We start from the raw sequence: 21,203 nt of genomic DNA, 5'->3' as shown, positions 1-21,203 counted from the left end.
CTGTAGCATCAACATCTTTATAATGAACATAGCTACCCAATTCTTTATTTTTTAGTGGCAGTGTACATTTATCTGATTGTGAAGAAAATGGATTGTAGGTTGGGTACTTAAAACTGTGCATTGGACTTACAACATTATTATTTTTTTGTGCAAAGCTGACCTGGTTACCTGATCTATTGGATTTGCTGAAAATCTCTGAAGGATTCCCTTCTAATACTGAAACCCGAGCTAAAACGTTTCGTGTATCTCTGTGTACTACAGTTGTCACTGCTTCATCATTGGCAACATGGAGATTATTACTCTGGCTGTCAAGGGAAGACTGAATAACTGTTAAATGATCCAGCAGAACATAGTTTATCATTGGTAACTCCCTAAAATTAGCAGACTGCTGTCCATTTTCTGATTCTGCTGTAAATGTATTTTTAATTAGAAAATTTAAGCAGCTGACACAAACACATTTTGCTATAAAAGGCATGTACTCTTTTAACGGTATCTCACACAACTGAAGAGAAAGTGCATTATAGCCCGCCCAATGGATTTGTAATACAATACTGGTTAGTGGCTGCCTGAATCTGAAGAACCTATCACTATAAACAACATTACTTGCTGTAACAGCACGGGCAATAGGGGGGCCAGAAGTTAGTGGGACATCATGTAATGCGTGTGAAGTCATGGGCCCCCTCTGGTGTTTAGATGGATTTACACACGCAAGGTGCAGTCAGTTACTAGAAGAGTCGAGAATGATAGGGTGGCTTTCCTGAAGTTGATTCAGATCATGTAGCACCTGCAAAAAGACAGATAAACATTATGAACTATTATTAACTTTAGGTATCTAGTTTCATCATAATACTGAAACACAAAATTTTATGCACTCAGTATTCTTGCAGATAATGAGTTATTTTCAATATGTACAGCATATCTGTGCTTTCTGTATGTTGATATATTTGACCTCTAAAAAATGACAATGGCATTTTCCTATATTCTGAGGAATTTTTGGCTCTAGAAGCACTACTTTTTATCAACTTTGTACTTATATGATAAAGCTGCTTTTGATAATCAAATTCAATTAGTAAATTTTAATACAAATGTCTTTTCATTTATGATAAATCATTTGCTAATGATATATTCATATTCACCTCTATAATGGATGCCATGCTCCATGCCTGTGTTTGACAACTGTGACTACAGTAAGCCCCATCTTTATTCGTAAGTTCAGGCAGGCCTCTCCACGGCGATGTTTGTAAAACTGTGAAATGTTTGGCCAAGATAGATCGAACACGTGCAGCAGTACGCTCCAACTCAGCAATTCCACCAACTTCTCGAGCAAAGTGTAAGCACGCTCGAAGGAAGTATCCAACTGGCCACACCCATTCCTGAAAATGAGAATGAAATTACATTTTCACCATCCTCAAATAGGTAATCCACATGATATGTTTGCAGAAAATATGAGAACGTGAAGACGGAAAAAAGTTAATGTTTGGGAACTGAAAGAGGGGATACAGGTGGAAGAAGAAAGAGGGAGAATGAATGGTGGACATGAAGGAACAAGGGAGAGTCAAAAATCTTAAAATGTAGAATTTAGTGATACAAAGCAAAGTCAATAAGCAAACTGAATAATTTTTTTCTGCATGGAATATATAAGCAAGATTATATTTCACAAGTTATGCTGTGTGATACACAATAATTATACAGTGGGAGTATAACTTGTATTCACAGTAACTGTATTTATTCCACCACTTACTGGTCCCTGGTGGTAATTGAATCCATGAGCCACTTTAGGATCAGCAGAATCATTAGCATTATCATAATCTCCACAATAGTTCCAGTCAGCTGGATCAAGAGTTTTCATCCCAAGTGGGCCCAGAAGCAGTTCTTCTACCTTCTTCAATGCTATCCAAGCATGTTTCGGCTCAAACATTTCTGGTGCCTACAAGGAAACACAAAAACATAGACATTTTGACAATAAATAATGTTCCTCCTTACATCAGAAAGATACAGAGAAGTGTGGAAAAGGGGGAATTGGCAACAAGAGACACTGCTCGCTGGAAAAATTCTTTTTAAAAATGAATCAGGTAGGTTAATGGGAAAGACATTAAAACTATTTACTCCTGCTGCTTGCATAACTCATTGGCCACACATATATGTATCGTCGGATTATGTTAATAGAAACTTTAACATTGTTCACATGCAGACATATTGACATGAGAAATAACATGGATTATCGTTTGAAATATGATAACAGTTTTCTTTATAAGCATTAAAATGAGCATCAGACTGCAATGCAAATGAGTTTACAGAAAGGATACCCACTCTACGTGTGATATTTAAAATAATGTAACTGGAGAGGTGAACTGTTATCTGGAGATGGGTTTAGTCCTGAAACTGTCCATGGCAAAAGAAAGTATTATAGCGGAGAAACAGTAATTGGTTGATGTATTTTTGTCATTATACTATATACACTGCCAGGGTTTAAAAAAAAAAAAAAAAAAGAAAGAAAGACTTCATCGATTTTGATCTGATGATGGCATATGCCACCTGGGGGATAGTGGATGTACTAACAATGGTTTCAGCATCATCCACCAAAAGAAATATAGTGGCACAGCTACCGGAGTGCCATCTTTGTCTATCCTTTAATATGGAATGCTCACAGCCAGAAGGATCACTGTGCTTCAGACATGTGAAGCAAGCAGGCAACCATGCCACAGAGACACACTCCTGCTTCCTGCAGCCAACTGAGCGAGTTTAAAAAGGGTGAAATTGTGGCCTTCTGAGTGGTGGAATGGTCCTTTCAGACTATTGCCACACAAGTTGGATGTGCAGCATCAGTTGTGCAACAATGCTGGTATCAGTGGTCAAGTGAACATTCTCACACGAGGTTCTGGATGTCCACACAGCACAGCTGTGCATCAGGATATCATGTTGTAAGGGCATCAGTGGCAGACTTTACAGCTACCACAGCACAGATACAAGGGTTTGTGAGCCAAGACATGTAAACATAAACTGTTGCTATTAGCAATGGGACTATGGACATGCACACCTCTAACCCGTTTACCATTCATGCCACAGCATCAATGTACATGGCTTGATTGGTGTCAACAGAGGATCACTTGGAAGATGAAATAGCAAGCTGTGGTCTTCAGCGATGAAAGCAGATTCTTCCTGTATGGAAGTGGTGGACATATGCATATACAATGTAGACCAGGTGACTGCTGTCTCAAATAGTTCATTCATCCATCACACACTGGCATCACCCCAGGCCTTATGGTCTGTAGTGTGCAGAATGTTGTTAGACCCGTTCTTTTGCTTTTCTTCCAACAGGAAGCTGATGTGTTGTCCCAACAGAATAAAGTTCACCCACACATTGCCTGTGAAACTCAACGTGCTCTGCAAGACGTGCAGCAACTTTCCTGGCCACCAAAATCTCCATACTTGTCTCCGAGCAGTGGGATATGATGGGACTAGCAGTGACACGTGTGACTCGTCAACCAACAACTCTCACAGAACTACATGAAAAGGTCAAGCAGGTATGGTATAATGTATCCCAGGACAGCATTCACCATCTGTATGATCGACTGGATGCTAGAGTCAGTGTCTTCATTGATGCCTGAGAGGCTACACCACATACTAATATGGATGTTTCAGCATGGCTCAGTACCTTATAGCTCAGAACTGCTTGTGTTATCATCATCATCATCATTTAAGACTGATTATGCCTTTCAGCGTTCAGTCTGGAGCATAGCCCCCCTTAAAAAATTCCTCCATGATCCCCTATTCAGTGCTAATATTGGTGCCTCTTCTGATGTTAAACCTATTACTTCAAAATCATTCTTAACCAAATCCAGGTACCTTCTCCTTGGTCTGCCCCGACTCCTCCTACCCTCTACTGCTGAACCCATGAGTCTCTTGGGTAACCTTGCTTCTCCCATGCGTGTAACATGATCCCACCATCTAAGCCTGTTCGCCCTGACTGCTACATCTATAGAGTTCATTCCCAGTTTTTCTTTGATTTCCTCATTGTGGACACCCTCCTGCCATTGTTCCCATCTACTAGTACCTGCAATCATCCTAGCTACTTTCATATTCGTAACCTCAACCTTGTTGATAAGGTAACCTGAATCCACCCAGCTTTCGCTCCCATACAACAAAGTTGGTCGAAAGATTGAACGGTGCACAGATAACTTAGTCTTGGTACTGACTTCCTTCTTGCAGAAGAGAGTAGATCGTAGCTGAGCGCTCACTGCATTAGCTTTGCTACACCTCGCTTCCAGTTCTTTCACTATGTTGCCATCCTGTGAGAATATGCATCCTAAGTACTTGAAACCGTCCACCTGTTCTAACTTTGTTCCTCCTATTTGGCACTCAATCCGTTTATATTTCTTTCCCACTGATATTATTTTCGTTTTGGAGATGCTAATCTTCATACCATAGTCCTTACATTTCTGATCTAGCTCTGAAATATTACTTTGCAAACTTTCAATCGAATCTGCCTTCACAACTAAGTCATCCGCATATGCAAGACTGCTTATTTTGTGTTCACATATCTTAATCTCACCCAGCCAGTCTATTGTTTTCAAAATATGATCCATATATAATATGAACAACAGTGGAGACAGGTTGCAGCCTTGTCTTACCCCTGAAACTACTCTGAACCATGAACTCAATTTACCGTCAACTCTAACTGCTGCCTGACTATCCATGTAAAGACCTTTAATTGCTTGCAAAAATTTGCCTCCTATTCCATTATCTCGTAGAACAGACAATAACTTCCTCCTAGGAACCCGGTCATATGCCTTTTCTAGATCTATAAAGCATAGATACAATTCCCTGTTCCACTCATAACACTTCTCCATTATTTGCCGTAAGCTAAAGATCTGGTCCTGACAACCTCTAAGAGGCCTAAACCCACACTGATTTTCATCCAATTGGTCCTCAACTAATACTCGCACTTTCCTTTCAACAATACCTGAGAAGATTTTACCCACAACGCTGATTAAAGAGATACCTCTGTAGTTGTTACAATCTTTTCTGTTTCCATGTTTAAAGATTGGTGTGATTACTGCTTTTGTCCAGTCTGATGGAACCTGTCCCAACTCCCAGGCCATTTCAATTATCCTGTGTAGCCATTTAAGACCTGACATTCCACTGTATTTGATGAGTTCCGACTTAGTTTCATCCACCCCCAGCTGCTTTATTGCACTGCAATCTGTTGACCATTTTCTCCACTTCCTCAAATGTGATCCTACTTCTATCATCATTCCTATCCCATTCTACCTCGAAATCTGAAACATTACTGATCGTATTTTCACCTACATTGAGCAACTCTTCAAAATATTCCCTCCATCTGCCCAAGGCATCCACAGGATTCACCAGCAGTTTTCCTGACCTGTCCAAAATACTTGTCATTTCCTTCTTACCTCCCTTTCGAAGACTGCTAATTACGCTCCAGAATGGTTTTCCAGCAGCTTGACCCATAGTATCCAACCTGTTTCCAAAGTCTTCCCAAGATTTCTTCTTGGATGCTGCAATTATCTGTTTGGCTTTGTTTCTTTCTTCAACATAACTTTCTCTGTCTACCTGAGTTCTAGTATGTAGCCATTTTTGATATGCCTTCTTTTTCCTTTTACAGGCTGCCTTGACTGTGTCATTCCACCAGGCTGTTTGCTTCATCCTACTTTTACACAATACTGTTCCAAGACATTCTTTAGCCACTTCTAGTACTGTGTCCCTGTACCTTGTCCATTCCTTTTCCAATGACTGTAATGACTATGTTCAACTAACTGGTACCTTTCTGAGATCGCTGTTATGTACTTGTGCCTGATTTCCTTATCCGGAAGTTTCTCCACTCTTATCCTCCTACATATGGACCTGACCTCCTGCACTTTCGGCCTCACAATCCCAATTTCACTGCAGATTAAATAATGATCAGTGTCATCAAAGAATCCCCTGAATACACGTGTGTCCCTCACAGCCTTCCTGAATTCCTGATCTGTTATTATATAGTCAATGACAGATCTGGTTCCCCTGCCTTCCCAACGGTGAATGTTCTTATGTTTAAAAAAGGAGTTTGTGATTACTAAGCCCATACTGGCACAGAAATCCAAGAGTTGTTTCCCATTCCTGTTGGCCTCCATATCCTCTCCAAATTTACCCATAACCTTTTCATACCCTTCTGTTCGATTTCCAATCCTGGCGTTAAAATCACCCATGAGCAGAACACTGCCCTTGTCCTTTACTCTAACAACTACATCACTGAGTGCCTCATAAAAACTATCCATCTTATCTTGATCTGTCCCTTCACAATGCGAATATACTGACACAATCCTAATTTTCTTGCTAGACACTGTCAAATCTATCCACATCAGTCGTTCGTTTACATACCTTATTGCAACTACGCTGGGTTCCATTTCTTTCCTGATGTAAAGCCCTACACCCCATTGTGCTATTCCTGCTTTGACTCCTGACAGGTAGACATTGTATTCTCCCACTTCCTCTTCTTTCTCACCCCTTACCCGAATGTCACTAACAGCTAAAACGTCCAGCCCCATCTTACTTGCAGCCTCTGCCAGCTCTTCCTTCTTCCCAGAGTAGCCCCCATTGATATTAATAGCTCCCCATCTCATTACCATTTGTTTGCCAAGTCGTATCTTAGGAGTCCCTGGTTTGTCAGTTAGAGGTGGGACCCCATCACCTCCATAGGTCTGAGGCATTTTGCTCTGATTATTGCCAGCATCATATTTAAAGTACCAGGGAAGCAGGTTGCTAGCCTTACTTGCCCCGAGTCCCACTGGGTTTTACCCCTAACGGCTGAGGGACTAACCAGTGGATTTGGTAGTCTTTGCCGTATGAGCACAAAGGTGACCACGACTAAGAATATGTCCGAGATGCCCAGCCTTATTCCAAAGTAACTGGTATCCCGACTGTCGGGACCACTTACTTGGCCACTCATACGTTGCCCGTGGTTCATGAACTAGGACATGACTACAGGAACCCACACCATGAACCACATTGCTTGTGTTATTGATCTGTAAATGTAATGATTTCATGCATTCCATATGTACCCTTGCAACAATAAATCTTGAATGAATTGGAAACCCCTGGATGGATGTACGTAGTAGCTATTTTCCTGCAGTGTATATTAGAAAACTGGATAGTTGACCTCTCAATTAAGTGCAATTTCACTTAATCACCTCTGGGCATCGAGAAATTTTCCTGTAACAGCACATTTAAATTAGATACCGAACCAAGAAAGAGAATATATCTGTTTCCTGTAGTAAGTGCTGTGGTTAGAATGCCAGATAATAAAGCTGGATGTGTGTACAGACATGCTGACTTGAAATATTCAGGGTGGGCCAAAAGTGAGTTTTCAGTCGCAGTCCTTAGACTTTTGTTTGCTTAGAATGGGGGAAGACAGTCATGAACATGACTAGTCAGTCATGAACTTGACTAGTGTGTTGTTTGAGGTTCTATTGTTTGTTGTAATGTGAGAAACAATGAATAGAAAGTTAGCTACAGAACAGTGGGTACTTGTTTTGTTAAAATGGTGAAAATATGACCATAATTACGGTGATGTTTGTGGAACATTTTCCAAACAGCCAACAGCATTTTAAATACAGTAACCACAAATTAAACTTAACATTTGAAGAAAATGGGCAGTTGTGGAGCTTCCTCATTTAAGTATGCCAAAGCCTGTTACTAAAGGAGAGAATCTTAATGCTGTCACACAATATTCTGTACAATCCCTGACTAAATCTCACCAGAAAAGCATCCAAGGAGTATGGAATAACAAGAGCAAGCCTACAAAGGATTCAGAAAAAGCTGAAATCGAGGCCATATAGGTCTTGTGGTGTCACCGCCAGACACCACACTTCCTAGGTGGTAGCCTTTAAATCGGCCGCGGTCTGGTAGTATACGTCGGACCCGCGTGTTGCCACTGTCAGTGATTGCAGACCGAGCGTTGCCACACGGCAGGTCTAGAGAGACTTACTAGCACTCACCCCAGTTGTACAGCCGACGTCCATAGCAATGGTTCACTGACAAATTACGCTCTCATTTGCCAAGACGATAGTTAGCATAGCCTTCAGCTACGTCATTTGCTACGACCTAGCAAGGCACCATTATCAATAGATATATAACTTGTGATGCCTGTACTGTCAGACTGATGTACACCACTTCTGGATTAAAGTTAAGTATTCTACCAGTTAACTCCTGTTTTGCTAGTCTTATTTCTCTGACCTTGTTCCAGACCTCACGCCAATCTACGTGAGCTTAAAAGCGTGCATTTCGGCCTCCTCTAGCAACACGGTGTTGGCTCTTCTGCCAACACTTCAGGTCTACTTTATGTCAAGGCCTGAATGAAGATGATCTGGACAGGCATATGGGATTCAGAGAGTTGTCCATGATCTGACAAGAAGCCAACACAAAGTTTCAGAAAAGCATTTTTTGGAGCAAGTAAGTAACTTTTAAGGTGAATGGTAGAGTGAACAAACACAGGTAGTTTACTGGAGACTAAATGGAATAACAAAGTTCTGATTAACCAACTGCAAATTAAGTGTGGATGAAAATTTAATATATTGTATTGGAACCAAATGAATTAATACTGTCTGTCACCTGCAATGGAATTAACACACAAGTACACTAGCAAACAAAATGTCATCACCATGCTATGCCCTTAGTATTGTCATCAGTGTATAACAGATAAGGCACTATAGTTACATACTGTTCCTATATGTACTCTCTCTTCAGACATGGAATTAATTTTTGTGGTTCCCACACACAAAACATGGACACACAGTCTTTAAACTACAAAAAATGCTCATTAGAACAATAACTAAAATAGTAAATGAGCTCCCTATAAAGATATACACCGATGGGGGAAAAAAATTGCGACATCAAGAAGGAGTAGTGCGACATAACCAAAAGTTAGTAGATATGTTCCTACATCAGAAAGATGATGTCTATTCAAATTTCACACTGGTAGCATAAGAGTGGTGTCAGCAGACCACTATGAGGATGCAAATCAGGTTTGCTTTAAATACATGCTGTAACAATTGTGAGCATTAGTTACCTGTGAGATTGGGCATGGTGAGTTGATGTTAGTGAAGAATGCCTTTAAGGTGACAAAGACCACATTATCAACACCTTACTGGATTTGAACAAGGTCATGTAATAGGGCCACAAGAAGCTGTATGTTCCTTCCACAGTACTGCAGAAGTATGGCAGGAATGTAGCCCCTGTACATGTTTGCTGACAGTGGTGGTCACAAAAACGTATGGTGGCAAGAAGACTGGGCTCTGGATGGCCACATGGAATGATTGAGAGGGAAGACCATCATGTTCAGTGTATGGCTCTGGTGTATCATACTGCATCTGCAGCAGCAATTTGAGCAGCAGTTGACACTGCAATGAGACAACGAACTGTTACAAAAAACATTTACTTAAAGGACAGTCCCAAGTCAGATGCCCTCTAGTGTATGCTCCACTGACCTCAAACCACTGGCATTTGCGACTTCAATGGCGAGAGCTCATTGGAGGGCAGGGTGGAGGTCTGTTGTGTTTTCTAATGAAAGCCAGTTCTGCCTCAGTGCCAGTGACGGTTGTACGTTGGTTAGAAGGAGCCCAGGTGAGTGCCTGCAGTCAACCTATCAATGGCCTAAACAAAATGGACCTACACCTGGAGTTATTGTCTGCCATGTAGTTTTGTATGACAGTGGGAGCAGTTATCCCATGCACTCTGACTGAAAATTTCTACAGCAATCTGGTGATTCAACCTGCTGTGTTGCCATTCATGAACAGCATTCCAGGTTGTGTTTCCCAACAGGATAACACTCGCACACATACCATTGCTGTAACCCAACCTGCTCTACAGAGTGTTGACATGTTGCCTTGGCCTGCTCGATCACCAGCTCTATCTCCAATTGAGCACGTACAGGACACCAATGGAAGACAAGTGCAATGTCATCCGCAAACTGCATTTACTGTCCCTGTATTTACCGACCAAGTGCAACAGGCATGGAACTCAATCCCACAAACTGACATCCGTCATATGTACAACACAATGCATGCACGTTTGCCCTGCATTATGGCAGTTATACCTATTATTAATGTACCAGCAGTTCACATTTGCAATGGAATATCTCATGCTTACATTAACCTGTGGTCTTGCAATGTTAATCACTTAAATAGACAAATGAATTCCCGAAATTTCATTGCTCTACATTAATTACTTTTTGGTGTTGTGATTTTTTTTTCAACAGAATATTATCAATAGCCCAATATGGTTTCCAGAAAGGCCAATCATCAGGTACAGCAATATTTGAATTTCTGAATGAAGTGCTCAAAAAACTTGATAGTGGAGAAAAAGTAAGGCATATGCCTTGATCTGTCTAAGGCCTTTAACATTATATTGCTGCAGAAACTTGACAGTATTGGTATCGGAGGTACACCTAACAACTGGCTCAGATCATATCCTACTGTCCACAGGCAAGTAGCAGGAATACAATGTCAAGAGGATAATAAATCAACTAGACACTATTCTGATTAAAAAGAAATATATATCAAAAATAGGATGGGACTCAGTACTGACCCCTGACAGTACACCACACTTTACTTCTTTGTAATCAGAACAGTATTTAGTTGATTTAATATCTTCTTGAAATTGTATTTCTTCTACTTGCTTGTGGCATGACCTAGTATTAACCAAACAGTGTCACAGCATTATCCAATTTGCACATGACACAAGCATTTTAGTCAGTGGAAAGACAGCAGAAATTTTACAAACAGCACCATCTGAGATGTTAACTAGTGTTGGAAACAGGTTTGGCCTAAACAAACTAACAATAAATAAAAGTAAAACAGTGGCATTAAATTTTCATAATGTCAAGAGAAACAGTGAAGAGGACATAAAAAAAAATTCAGATATCAGACACAGATATTGCAAATCAAGCTAATACAAATTTCTAGGGATCTTGCTCCAAGGTAACCTTAGATGGTATACTCACACTACACTTATAGTATATTTAAAAGACATAAGTACCATGCACTAATTAATTGATTGATTCATTGATTGCTTTATTAAAACATGAAACAATTTACATTGTATGGATTTTGTCATGTAAACCATTGAAATTTTTATGTCTTCAAATTAATTTCTTACACAGTAATTGGCAGTGAATTTTTAAAATCTAATTACATTTGGTTTTTATATAGTCTTAGATAAGCATTATTTCTATATATACATTATAAACTGTACTTCTTATAATAGTTAACCTGTTTTAATTTCTGTACTCCATTACCATGAAAAGACTTCTATTTTGTAAATAATATTTCAGTTTTGTTTGGGAAGAGTAGATAGTATCTATGTCTTTTATATGCTGTGGTAACTTATCATATAATATGATGGCATGTACAATAAACTCTGCCAAGTTTTAACTTCAATTTTTTTGTCAAGATGCCAATTGTAACTGTTTCTGGTTTTATAATCATGTACTAAGCAATTCTGTGGTAATTCACCATCCTGCCTACATTTCTTCAGTTTGCAAAAAAGAGTAGTGATAATCATGTCTGGAATGAAAAGGAACACTTTGCAGACCATTATTTAAAAGTATGGGGACTCTCTCTCTTCCATGTATTTACCTCTTTGAAAGTGCAATGTTTATCAAGAAATATGCAATAACAAATCCTAGTGTCCTCCTCAAAAATGAAAATCTTCATCCTCATAGCACAAGACAGAAAACTGACTTTCACATGCTCCAAATAAAAACCAGTTCGTGCCAAAAACTAATGTTCCACCACAGTAAAATTATTTATAATAAGTTGCGAAAAGAAATTAATGTAATAAATGACATAATAAATTTAAAGCAGTATTAAAAGAATATCAATGAATACATTGCTTCTCTTCTATCATCTGTCAGAGTTCCTCCAAAATCTATGACAGTCTAAGAAAGTTAAAGTTAAGTATATAAACATCATTTTTTACTGCTTACAAAAATATTGTGTAAGTATGACTATCTACTTGTGGCATGGGAAGACTGTAATCACTAATATTTTTTATTCGTATTTTCAGTTGTAATTTTTTAGTGAAAGTGGTTTAATTAAAAGTCAGGGCTGAAAAAATTATATTCATTAATACACAGAAAACATCATGTAAACATGAAGATATATTTGCATTGATCTGTCCAGTATCTGATATGCTGTACTGTATATGTAAGATTTACTGGTCCGAAAAATACAAATACAATACAATACCTATAAAAGAGAATACTACTGTATGCAGAAACAAGGTGATTTTTTAAAAAATTGTTTCCTGTTTCAATTAAGATGATGTGCCTGATATTTTGTAAATGGTCTATGGATGAATAAACAACTAACCAACAACTGGGATAAACAGATATAAATTAGGATATAGGAACTTAACTCTCAACTCAAACTTTCCTTTTGCAATTCAGCGCAAGCCAAGCTACACAAATTTCTTCTCAGACTCCTTTCCCACTAAACTGCTCTCACCCTCCCGTTAACTTGAACTTAAGCTTTGGATATTTCTGTATTTTCTTCTTCATTATATCTCCCATTACTACTTCTACCTCATACCCATAACATACACTCCTGGAAATGGAAAAAAGAACACATTGACACCGGTGTGTCAGACCCACCATACTTGCTCCGGACACTGCGAGAGGGCTGTACAAGCAATGATCACACGCACGGCACAGCGGACACTCCAGGAACCGCAGTGTTGGCCGTCGAATGGCGCTAGCTGCGCAACATTTGTGCACCGCCGCCGTCAGTGTCAGCCAGTTTGCCGTGGCATACGGAGCTCCATCGCAGTCTTTAACACTGGTAGCATGCCGCGACAGCGTGGACGTGAACCGTATGTGCAGTTGACGGACTTTGAGCGAAGTCGTATAGTGGGCATGCGGGAGGCCGGGTGGACGTACCGCCGAATTGCTCAACACGTGGGGCGTGAGGTCTCCACAGTACATCAATGTTATCGCCAGTGGTCGGCGGAAGGTGCACGTGCCCGTCGACCTGGGACCGGACCGCAGCGACGCACGGATGCACGCCAAGACCGTAGGATCCTACGCAGTGCCGTAGGGGACCGCACCGCCACTTCCCAGCAAATTAGGGACACTGTTGCTCCTGGGGTATCGGCGAGGACCATTCGCAACCGTCTCCATGAAGCTGGGCTACGGTCCCGCACACCGTTAGGCCGTCTTCCGCTCACGCCCCAACATCGTGCAGCCCGCCTCCAGTGGTGTCGCGACAGGCGTGAATGGAGGGAAGAATGGAGACGTGTCGTCTTCAGCGATGAGAGTCGCTTCTGCCTTGGTGCCAATGATGGTCGTATGCGTGTTTGGCGCCGTGCAGGTGAGCGCCACAATCAGGACTGCATACGACCGAGGCACAAGGGCCAACACCCGGCATCATGGTGTGGGGAGCGATCTCCTACACTGGCCGTACACCACTGGTGATCGTCGAGGGGACACTGAATAGTGCACGGTACATCCAAACCGTCATCGAACCCATCGTTCTACCATTCCTAGACCGGCAAGGGAACTTGCTGTTCCAACAGGACAATGCACGTCCACATGTATCCCGTGCCACCCAACGTGCTCTAGAAGGTGTAAGTCAACTACCCTGGCCAGCAAGATCTCCGGATCTGTCCCCCATTGAGCATGTTTGGGACTGGATGAAGCGTCGTCTCACGCGGTCTGCACGTCCAGCACGAACGCTGGTCCAACTGAGGCACCAGGTGGAAATAGCATGGCAAGCCGTTCCACAGGACTACATCCAGCATCTCTACGATCGTCTCCATGGGAGAATAGCAGCCTGCATTGCTGCGAAAGGTGGATATACACTGTACTAGTGCCGACATTGTGCATGCTCTGTTGCCTGTGTCTATGTGCCTGTGGTTCTGTCAGTGTGATCACGTGATGTATCTGACCCCAGGAATGTGTCAATAAAGTTTTCCCTTCCTGGGACAATGAATTCACAGTGTTCTTATTTCAATTTCCAGGAGTGTATTTGTATCCAGTTACCTCCACATGCACTTTACATTGCCTCTTGTTCCTTTGCTTATCTTCTTTGCCCATTTTGTTTATTTCCTGACTCACTAACTATTATTACCCCAAAGAAGAAACCAGTTCCCTCATGGTATGAGATCCAACATACTTTAATAATTTTGTTTTCAGCCTCACCAAGATTAATTACATGCTCACTTAGTATCAAGCACTCTTTCCATCTGTAAAACTAAAATGTAAAATGTTATTCCTAAATATTTATTCACATTCATTTTCCCACTCAGCAAAATACATGAACCTCTTTATTCTAATTACTGTTTGAGTTTCTTCTCTGGCTTTCCATTCTCATCTGGATTTTTTGCAATGTATTTTCTGCATCCAGCTAGTAGTTGTTAGCTAGGCTATGATTTTATTAATTACACTTCTTACAGCACAGTTCCCTGTTTCAATTTCCTTGTGTTTTGTTAAGTCACTGTCACTCTAAAATCATGTGAAGTGCCTTCCACCAGTCTCGTCCACCTGGCCACCTTCAGTTTTTTCTGCTCTTATATTCCGAAAGAAGAAACCAGTTCCCTCATGGTATGAGATCCAACATACTTTAATAATTTTGTTTTCGCCTCACCAAGATTAATTACATGCTCACTTAGTATCAAGCATTCTTTCCATCTGTAAAACTAAAATGTAAAATGTTATTCCTAAATATTTATTCACATTCATTTTCCCACTCAGCAAAATACATGAACCTCTTTATTCTAATTACATACTCATTACTATAAGTTTCTCTTTCTTTAAATATCTGATGTGCTGTACTGTACATGTAAGATTTACTGGACCAATAAATATAATACAATACAATACAATACAATAAAAAGGAGAAAGAAATAGAAAGATAAAAATAAAAACTTTCACTGATACTTACAACCACCATGGCAATAGGGAAGTTGCAACGCAGCTGATAATCTGCCCAAGGCTGACTTGCTTTATATGTATCTTTATATATACCACGGCGATGCACCAAATCCGGGCGTGGCTCATTAGGAGATAATTCAACATCAATGTAAAAACATTTTTCAAAATTTGTTGCAATTTTTTCTTCCCATTGTTTGTATGTCCATGTAATGAGAGTACCTGTACAGAATATTTATTATTATTTGCTGTAATGTGATTACAAAGCCTTTTCATACAAAGCCATTTCATAATGTGAAACAATTTTCTTATGGTGTGTATGTTATACTTTGATAGATAAAGCTTAGGAACAGTGGGAAAATGCAGTCTGAAGTTGTGAAAATCATGCATAATGTAGAATCACTATGAGAATTTCAAATATCATGAGAAAAAACTGACCAAAAAAAGGATTTAATTAAATAGTCAAAGCAGCACAGGTGAAGTGATTTGGACAAGGGCTCATGGTCTGATGGAATCCCTGCTAGAGTGTATACAGAATTTGCAACTGAGTTGGCCCCTCTCTTAACCATGATGTGTACCATAGATCCCTTGAACAAAAAGCTGTTCACAGTTGCTGGAGGAAAGCATAAGACACATGAATCTACAAGAAGAGTAAAAGAAGTGATACACAAAACTGCCACCTATATCTTTTACATTTATCTATTGTAGAATATTAGAACAAAGAGCTCAAATGTAATAAGGTATCCCAAGCAGAATGGCCTCATCCGTACCAACCAGTGTGGATTCCAAAAACATTTGTCATGCAAAACCCAACGTGCAATTTTCTCACATGACATTCTGAAAGTTGTGGATCAAGGCACTCAGGTGGATGCAATACTTACTTTCTGAAAATAATTTGTATCAGTCCAACTAAAGTGCTTATTAACAAAACCACAACTGTATGGGGCATCAAATGAGGCTGTGGCAAGATTGAGGCATTTTTGGTAGGGAGGATGCAGTACATTATCTTGGGTGGAGAGTCATTACAGATGTAGAAGTAATTCCAGGTACACCCCAGGAGTTTGTGTAGCCTCAGTCTTTTTACTGATGATGCAGTTATCATACCTCAAAAAAGTTGCACAGATATCCAGTCAGATCTTGATAAGATTTCAAAATGGTACATACACTGGCAACTTGCTTTAAATATTCTGGGCTTTCCACAATCTTAAACATAGTATCTTATGACAACAACATTGTGTAACAACTGTAATCATTCAACCCATGCTACTTTGCTGCAACAATTTATGGTGACATGAACTGGAACCATCACACAGAGTTAATGACAGGTAAAGCAAGTGGCAGGAATCAGTTCACTGATAGGATACTGTAAAAATGCAGTCAGTCTGCAAATGATATTGCTTACAAAATGCTCATCCCACCCATCCTATAATACTACTCAATTGTGTGGGATCCAGTAACACGGCTTGTTGACAATATGTGAAAAAGAGCAGCAAGAATTTTCACAAGTTTGTTTAACTCCTGAGAGAGTGCCACAGATGTGCTGAGTAAAAAGAACTTGCAGGCTCTTGAAGATGGATGTAAACTATCCCAAGAAAGCCTACTTAACAAATTTCAAGAACCTCAATAAGTCAAGTAATATACTATAGCCTCCAATGTGTAACTCCTGTAGGGACTGTAAAGACAAATTAAAGCATACACATCGGTATTTAAGAAGTCATCGTTCCCACACTCCATATGTGAATGGAACAGGAAGCAGCAGTGAAATGGGATACAAACAAGCACCCTCTTTGCAAAGTTAGAATTTAATTCCTGAGGGTATTTTTGTTCCGTTGTTATAGCTACAAGAAAATGTGTTTTTCTCAGAAGACATGTTTTGCTTTATTGAGGTAAAGCATCATCAGCAGTCTGTAATTGAAGATATTTACAATTTGATTCATTTTATAGATTAACAAATTGTTGACTTTTACTTATGGTAATTTATGTTTGGTTTTTCAGCTACATCAGGGAATGCCACCTTTTTGGTTTCTTTCTTCATTAGGCACTGATAATTGTGGTCTAATTTTACACACAGTTCTGCAAAACAGCATAAAATTAGACCACTATTATCAGTGCTTAACAAATAAAGGAACAAAAAATGTGTTAATGGACAGCATTTCCTGATGTAGCCAAAAACCGAGCACAAAGTACCATAGGTAAAAACATACCGTTTATTAACAAACTGTTTTTTCTATCTAGAAAACAAATCAAATTGTAAATATCTTTAATTACAGACCACTGATGATGCTTTAAATCAATAAAGTGAGACACATCTGGTGAGAAAAACACTCATTTTCTTATAAATGTAATGACAGAACAAAAATATCCTCAGGAATTGTAAAGCAACTACAGACAATATGGCCACACAAAGAAGAATTTAAAATTTAATGTCCCTTCAATATCAGTATTAGGAAAATCAACCCTAGCCTTTTTTAAGGAACCATCCTGATGTTTATCTGAAGTGATTTAAAGTAACTGAGAAATCTAAATAAGTATGGCTGAACAAGTATTTGAAACCCACTCCTCCTGAATGAAACTCCTGCATGATCACCAGTGTACTGACACATTTGAGTATCAATAAAAGAGAAGAATAAAAAAGTAGCTGTAGGTAGAAAACACAGTGAGCCACATTAAACTTTTGTAACACAGTATAAGGACAAATGAAGTGTAGGAAAGAAAATGTCTCATACATCATTTCTTAACCATTGCTATTATTATTATTATTATTATTATGCTGACAAACAACTTTGTAATCAATTAAAACATGTAAAAATTTCAAAAAATGGTACATATATGAATTATTATACAAACAGAGATAGTAGGTCTAAAGGAAGCAATTAAAATAAATGAATAAACAAATATGTAAAAAGTCTGTGCAGCAGCTTGCAAGATTTGATAGGAAAAGGGAAAGGCCATGCTACAGATGGATTTGTAGCAAACTAAGAGAAATAAACTATGTAAGAGCTACGCATGAGAAGTTTAAAACTGAATGTTACGGCATAGAACATTTCAGCACTTACACCTTGAACTGAAATACATGCGATGGAAAAGACAAAATTATGGTGAAAACATCTGGAAGCACATTTTGCTTTACATGCATTGATAAACCAAATATTTTGATCAAACCTCTGCTATAAAAGTTATAGACTAACTAATGTGTCAGGTGCATTTTTTCTATAAAGGAAACGTGTGGCACACTAATTGGGATGAGGTTCAGCAAATGTTCACATGCTGTGGCATTAATTTATATCAATAACCATGGAATATCTACATCTATATTCTGCAAACCACTGTGAAGTGCATGTCAGAGGGTACCAGTTTCCCAAATCCATTTACATGTGAAGTGTGGCAAGAATGGTTCTAATTAATCTAATCTTGTCTTAACATCCCTATGAGAGTGATACATGGATGGCTGTAGTATATGCCTTAAGGGGGGACGTACATGAAAATGACCAAATTTGTGAAAAAAATTTTATTGGCTCTTCATTTACTACATGGTATTGAAATTTCAATTACCAAATATTACGTTCCAATTCCGCTTCTAAGGGGGAAAAAAATAATAATTTGTAATAGCTTGCACAGGGCGACGCCCCCCCATCTTGGTCTTCATCCTCTCGTATATCTATTTATACTGCGTTTTTTTCCAGTTTTGTGCAGTCACAATGCAGGGAACGTTTGTGTACTACATCAAGAAGGCTGTGGAATAATATCTCTGCCGCTGGTTTTATATTCTTTGATTTATAGCGTTTGTTTACGAGTGTTTGTTTGGAATACATTTTTACGAAAGTTGTAAGTAGACTTGTTATTATATTTTGCAGCATGCCGCGTTCTAGTAAGGTGTTTAAAAAGGTTAGAAAGTGTCAAGCTTCTCGATGTAGTAAAGACAACTTGAAAACCAGCCCCATAATAACAAATGGAAACGATACTTCAACCAAGAAAGCGAGTGCTTCGAGAAGGAAAATTGACAGCTGTCAATCACTTGATGATTGTGGCTCAGACACTCAAGCTACTAGTGGTTTTAGGCTTATTGATTTGAAAATACTATCTGATATTATATCATCTGCTTGTGTATGTGCTGACTGTGGTGCAAAAAGTTTGAGATTATATGACGAAGAAAACAGAATTGGAATAGTGTGTATGTTGCATCTTACTTGTGAAAGCTGTCATTCAGACACTGCTTTTAGAACTTCGGCATCAAGTAACCGGATATATGAAGCAAATATGCGTTTAATATATGGCATGAGATGTTTGGGCATAGGCAGGGAAGGTACCAGACTGTTTTGTGGGATCATGAACATGCCACAACCAAGTGCTAGGTACACCACTGGAAATAAAACACTGCTAAGTGCTCTTCAAGAGGAAGTGGAAGAAAACTTGAAGTCCTCTGCAAAGGAAGCTGTGAAGATGAATAGTGAACTAAAGACAGAAGCAGATAACACGCCAGACACCGATTTGTGTGTGTCATGTGATGGAACGTGGATGAAGCGTGGACATACATCACTGTATGGAGTATCATCTGTCATTAGTGTTGATACTGGAAAAATTCTTGACGTTCAGGTAATGAGCAAATATTGCTATAGCTGTGTACTCGGAAAGAGAGCTGGTGAAGTGGAAGAAAATAAGTGGCAGGTTGAACACAAGAAAGTGTGCTGTAGAAATTATTCTGGTTCTAGTGGTGGAATGGAACCTGCAGCTATGAAACTTATGTTCCATCGAAGTGTGGAAAAGTACGGTGTTAGATACACAAAATACCTTGGTGATGGTGACTCCAGCTCCTTCAAAACTGTTTTGGAAAGTGAACCTTATGGTCCCCATTGTGCTATAGAAAAGTTGGAATGTGTTGGACATGTGCAAAAACGAATGGGAGGCAGACTTTTAAAATTGAAACGTGAATTGAAGGGCAGGAAACTTGAGGATGGAAAACTTTTAGGTGGTCCCAACAGACTCACAGACAAAGAAATTCATTCTTTACAAGTGTACTATGGCAAGGCAATAAGGGACAACAGTGGAAATTTGAATAACATGCAGAAGGCTGTGTGGTCTATTTATTTTCATAAACTATCCACAGATGACAAACCTGTACATAATTTGTGTGACATATCGTGGTGCAAATTCAAGCAGGCTGAGCGTGATGGCATGAACTATTCACACAAGCACAGTTTACCTGTGGCTGTTTTAAGTGCTATAAAACCAACATTTAGGTGTTTAGCAGAGCCAGACCTCCTACGAAAGTGTGTGCATGGAAAGACACAAAACCCTAATGAAAGTTACAACTCACTGATTTGGAAACGTTGCCCAAAAACAACATTTGTTTCAACAATTATTGTTGAAATTGCTGCATATGATGCTTGTTTAGTTTTTAACAATGGTAATCTTGGAAGAATAAAAACTCTACAGAGGCTAGGATTTCATCCAGGAGCTTTCACCTATTCAATATTGAAGGACATCGATGACAAAAGAGTTGCTGCGGCTGATATTACAGCCAATAAAATTGAACAGCAGGTTAACCAAAGAAGACAAGCAAAGAAGAGACTGCTTGCAGATGAAGAGGAGTATGCATATGGCTTGCACTAGTTCACACAGAGACGGTAAGACCTAATACAAACACTATCAAATCATTGATTCAGTTTTCCCGTAACTTACATTTTTATAACTTTATGTACCTTTTTCTCAAAAACCACAAAAGGTAGAGAAGTGAAATTTGGTATATGACTAGTCAGTACTATAGTGAAAAATTCTGTGGAAGGAATTTTCATTTAATAAAATAGTAAGGTATTTATGGTAGAAAATATTCCTTAAATTTGATATATTATTTTTCAGGGAAATTGGGAGACCCGTAAAAACTGAACAAAAGAAGATATAAAAATTCTGCTCCACAGAGTTTTGTAATTATTTGGTATGAAAGTGTGTACAAAAATTCATTAACATTGCTCTCACAGTTTTCTCAAAAAAGGAACATTTGTAATTACATTGTTGAAAAAAAATTAATTGTTAATAATTAAAGATGTAAAAGGTCAATAAAAATGAAAATTTAGGTTCATATGCGCATAACATTTCTTAATAACTGTACCAAATTTGGATTGATTATCTTAAAAAATTAGAGTTTTATAAAATACTTTTAAAATTACTGCAGTTTCGTGTACGTCCCCCCTTAAGTCATTATTTAAAGCTGGTTCTTGAAACTTTGTAAGTAAAATTCCCAGGACAGTTTACATCTGTCTTCAAGAGTCTGCCCGTTTCTTCAGCA

General features: G+C 39.1%; 2 protein-coding genes across 6 annotated transcripts in view; one reads left to right on the top strand and one right to left on the bottom strand.

Annotated features, from left to right (window-relative positions):
• Nucleotides 1-576: 576 nt before the first annotated feature.
• Nucleotides 577-21,203, bottom strand: part of LOC126248999 (glycogen debranching enzyme) — a 220,039-nt gene continuing 199,412 nt past the window's right edge. For all 5 annotated transcript variants that reach the window (XM_049950579.1, XM_049950582.1, XM_049950583.1 and 2 more), the window contains exons 24-27: nucleotides 14,934-15,142; nucleotides 1,742-1,927; nucleotides 1,137-1,373; nucleotides 577-784 (exon numbers count right to left, since the gene is read on the bottom strand). In XM_049950579.1, coding sequence (XP_049806536.1) covers nucleotides 719-784; nucleotides 1,137-1,373; nucleotides 1,742-1,927; nucleotides 14,934-15,142 — 698 coding nt within the window. In that variant the 3' untranslated portion in view covers nucleotides 577-718. The remainder of the gene's footprint in view (nucleotides 785-1,136; nucleotides 1,374-1,741; nucleotides 1,928-14,933; nucleotides 15,143-21,203) is intronic.
• On the top strand, nucleotides 18,521-20,996 carry LOC126249000 (uncharacterized). The gene is made up of 2 exons (XM_049950584.1): nucleotides 18,521-20,544; nucleotides 20,777-20,996. The coding sequence occupies exon 1, from the start codon at nucleotides 18,776-18,778 to the stop codon at nucleotides 20,528-20,530; it is 1,755 nt and encodes a 584-aa protein (XP_049806541.1). The 5' UTR covers nucleotides 18,521-18,775; the 3' UTR covers nucleotides 20,531-20,544; nucleotides 20,777-20,996.

Source organism: Schistocerca nitens, chromosome 3 (assembly GCF_023898315.1).
Source record: "Schistocerca nitens isolate TAMUIC-IGC-003100 chromosome 3, iqSchNite1.1, whole genome shotgun sequence".
NCBI lineage: Eukaryota > Metazoa > Arthropoda > Insecta > Orthoptera > Acrididae > Schistocerca > Schistocerca nitens.
This window is presented reverse-complemented; position numbering and strand designations above follow the sequence as displayed.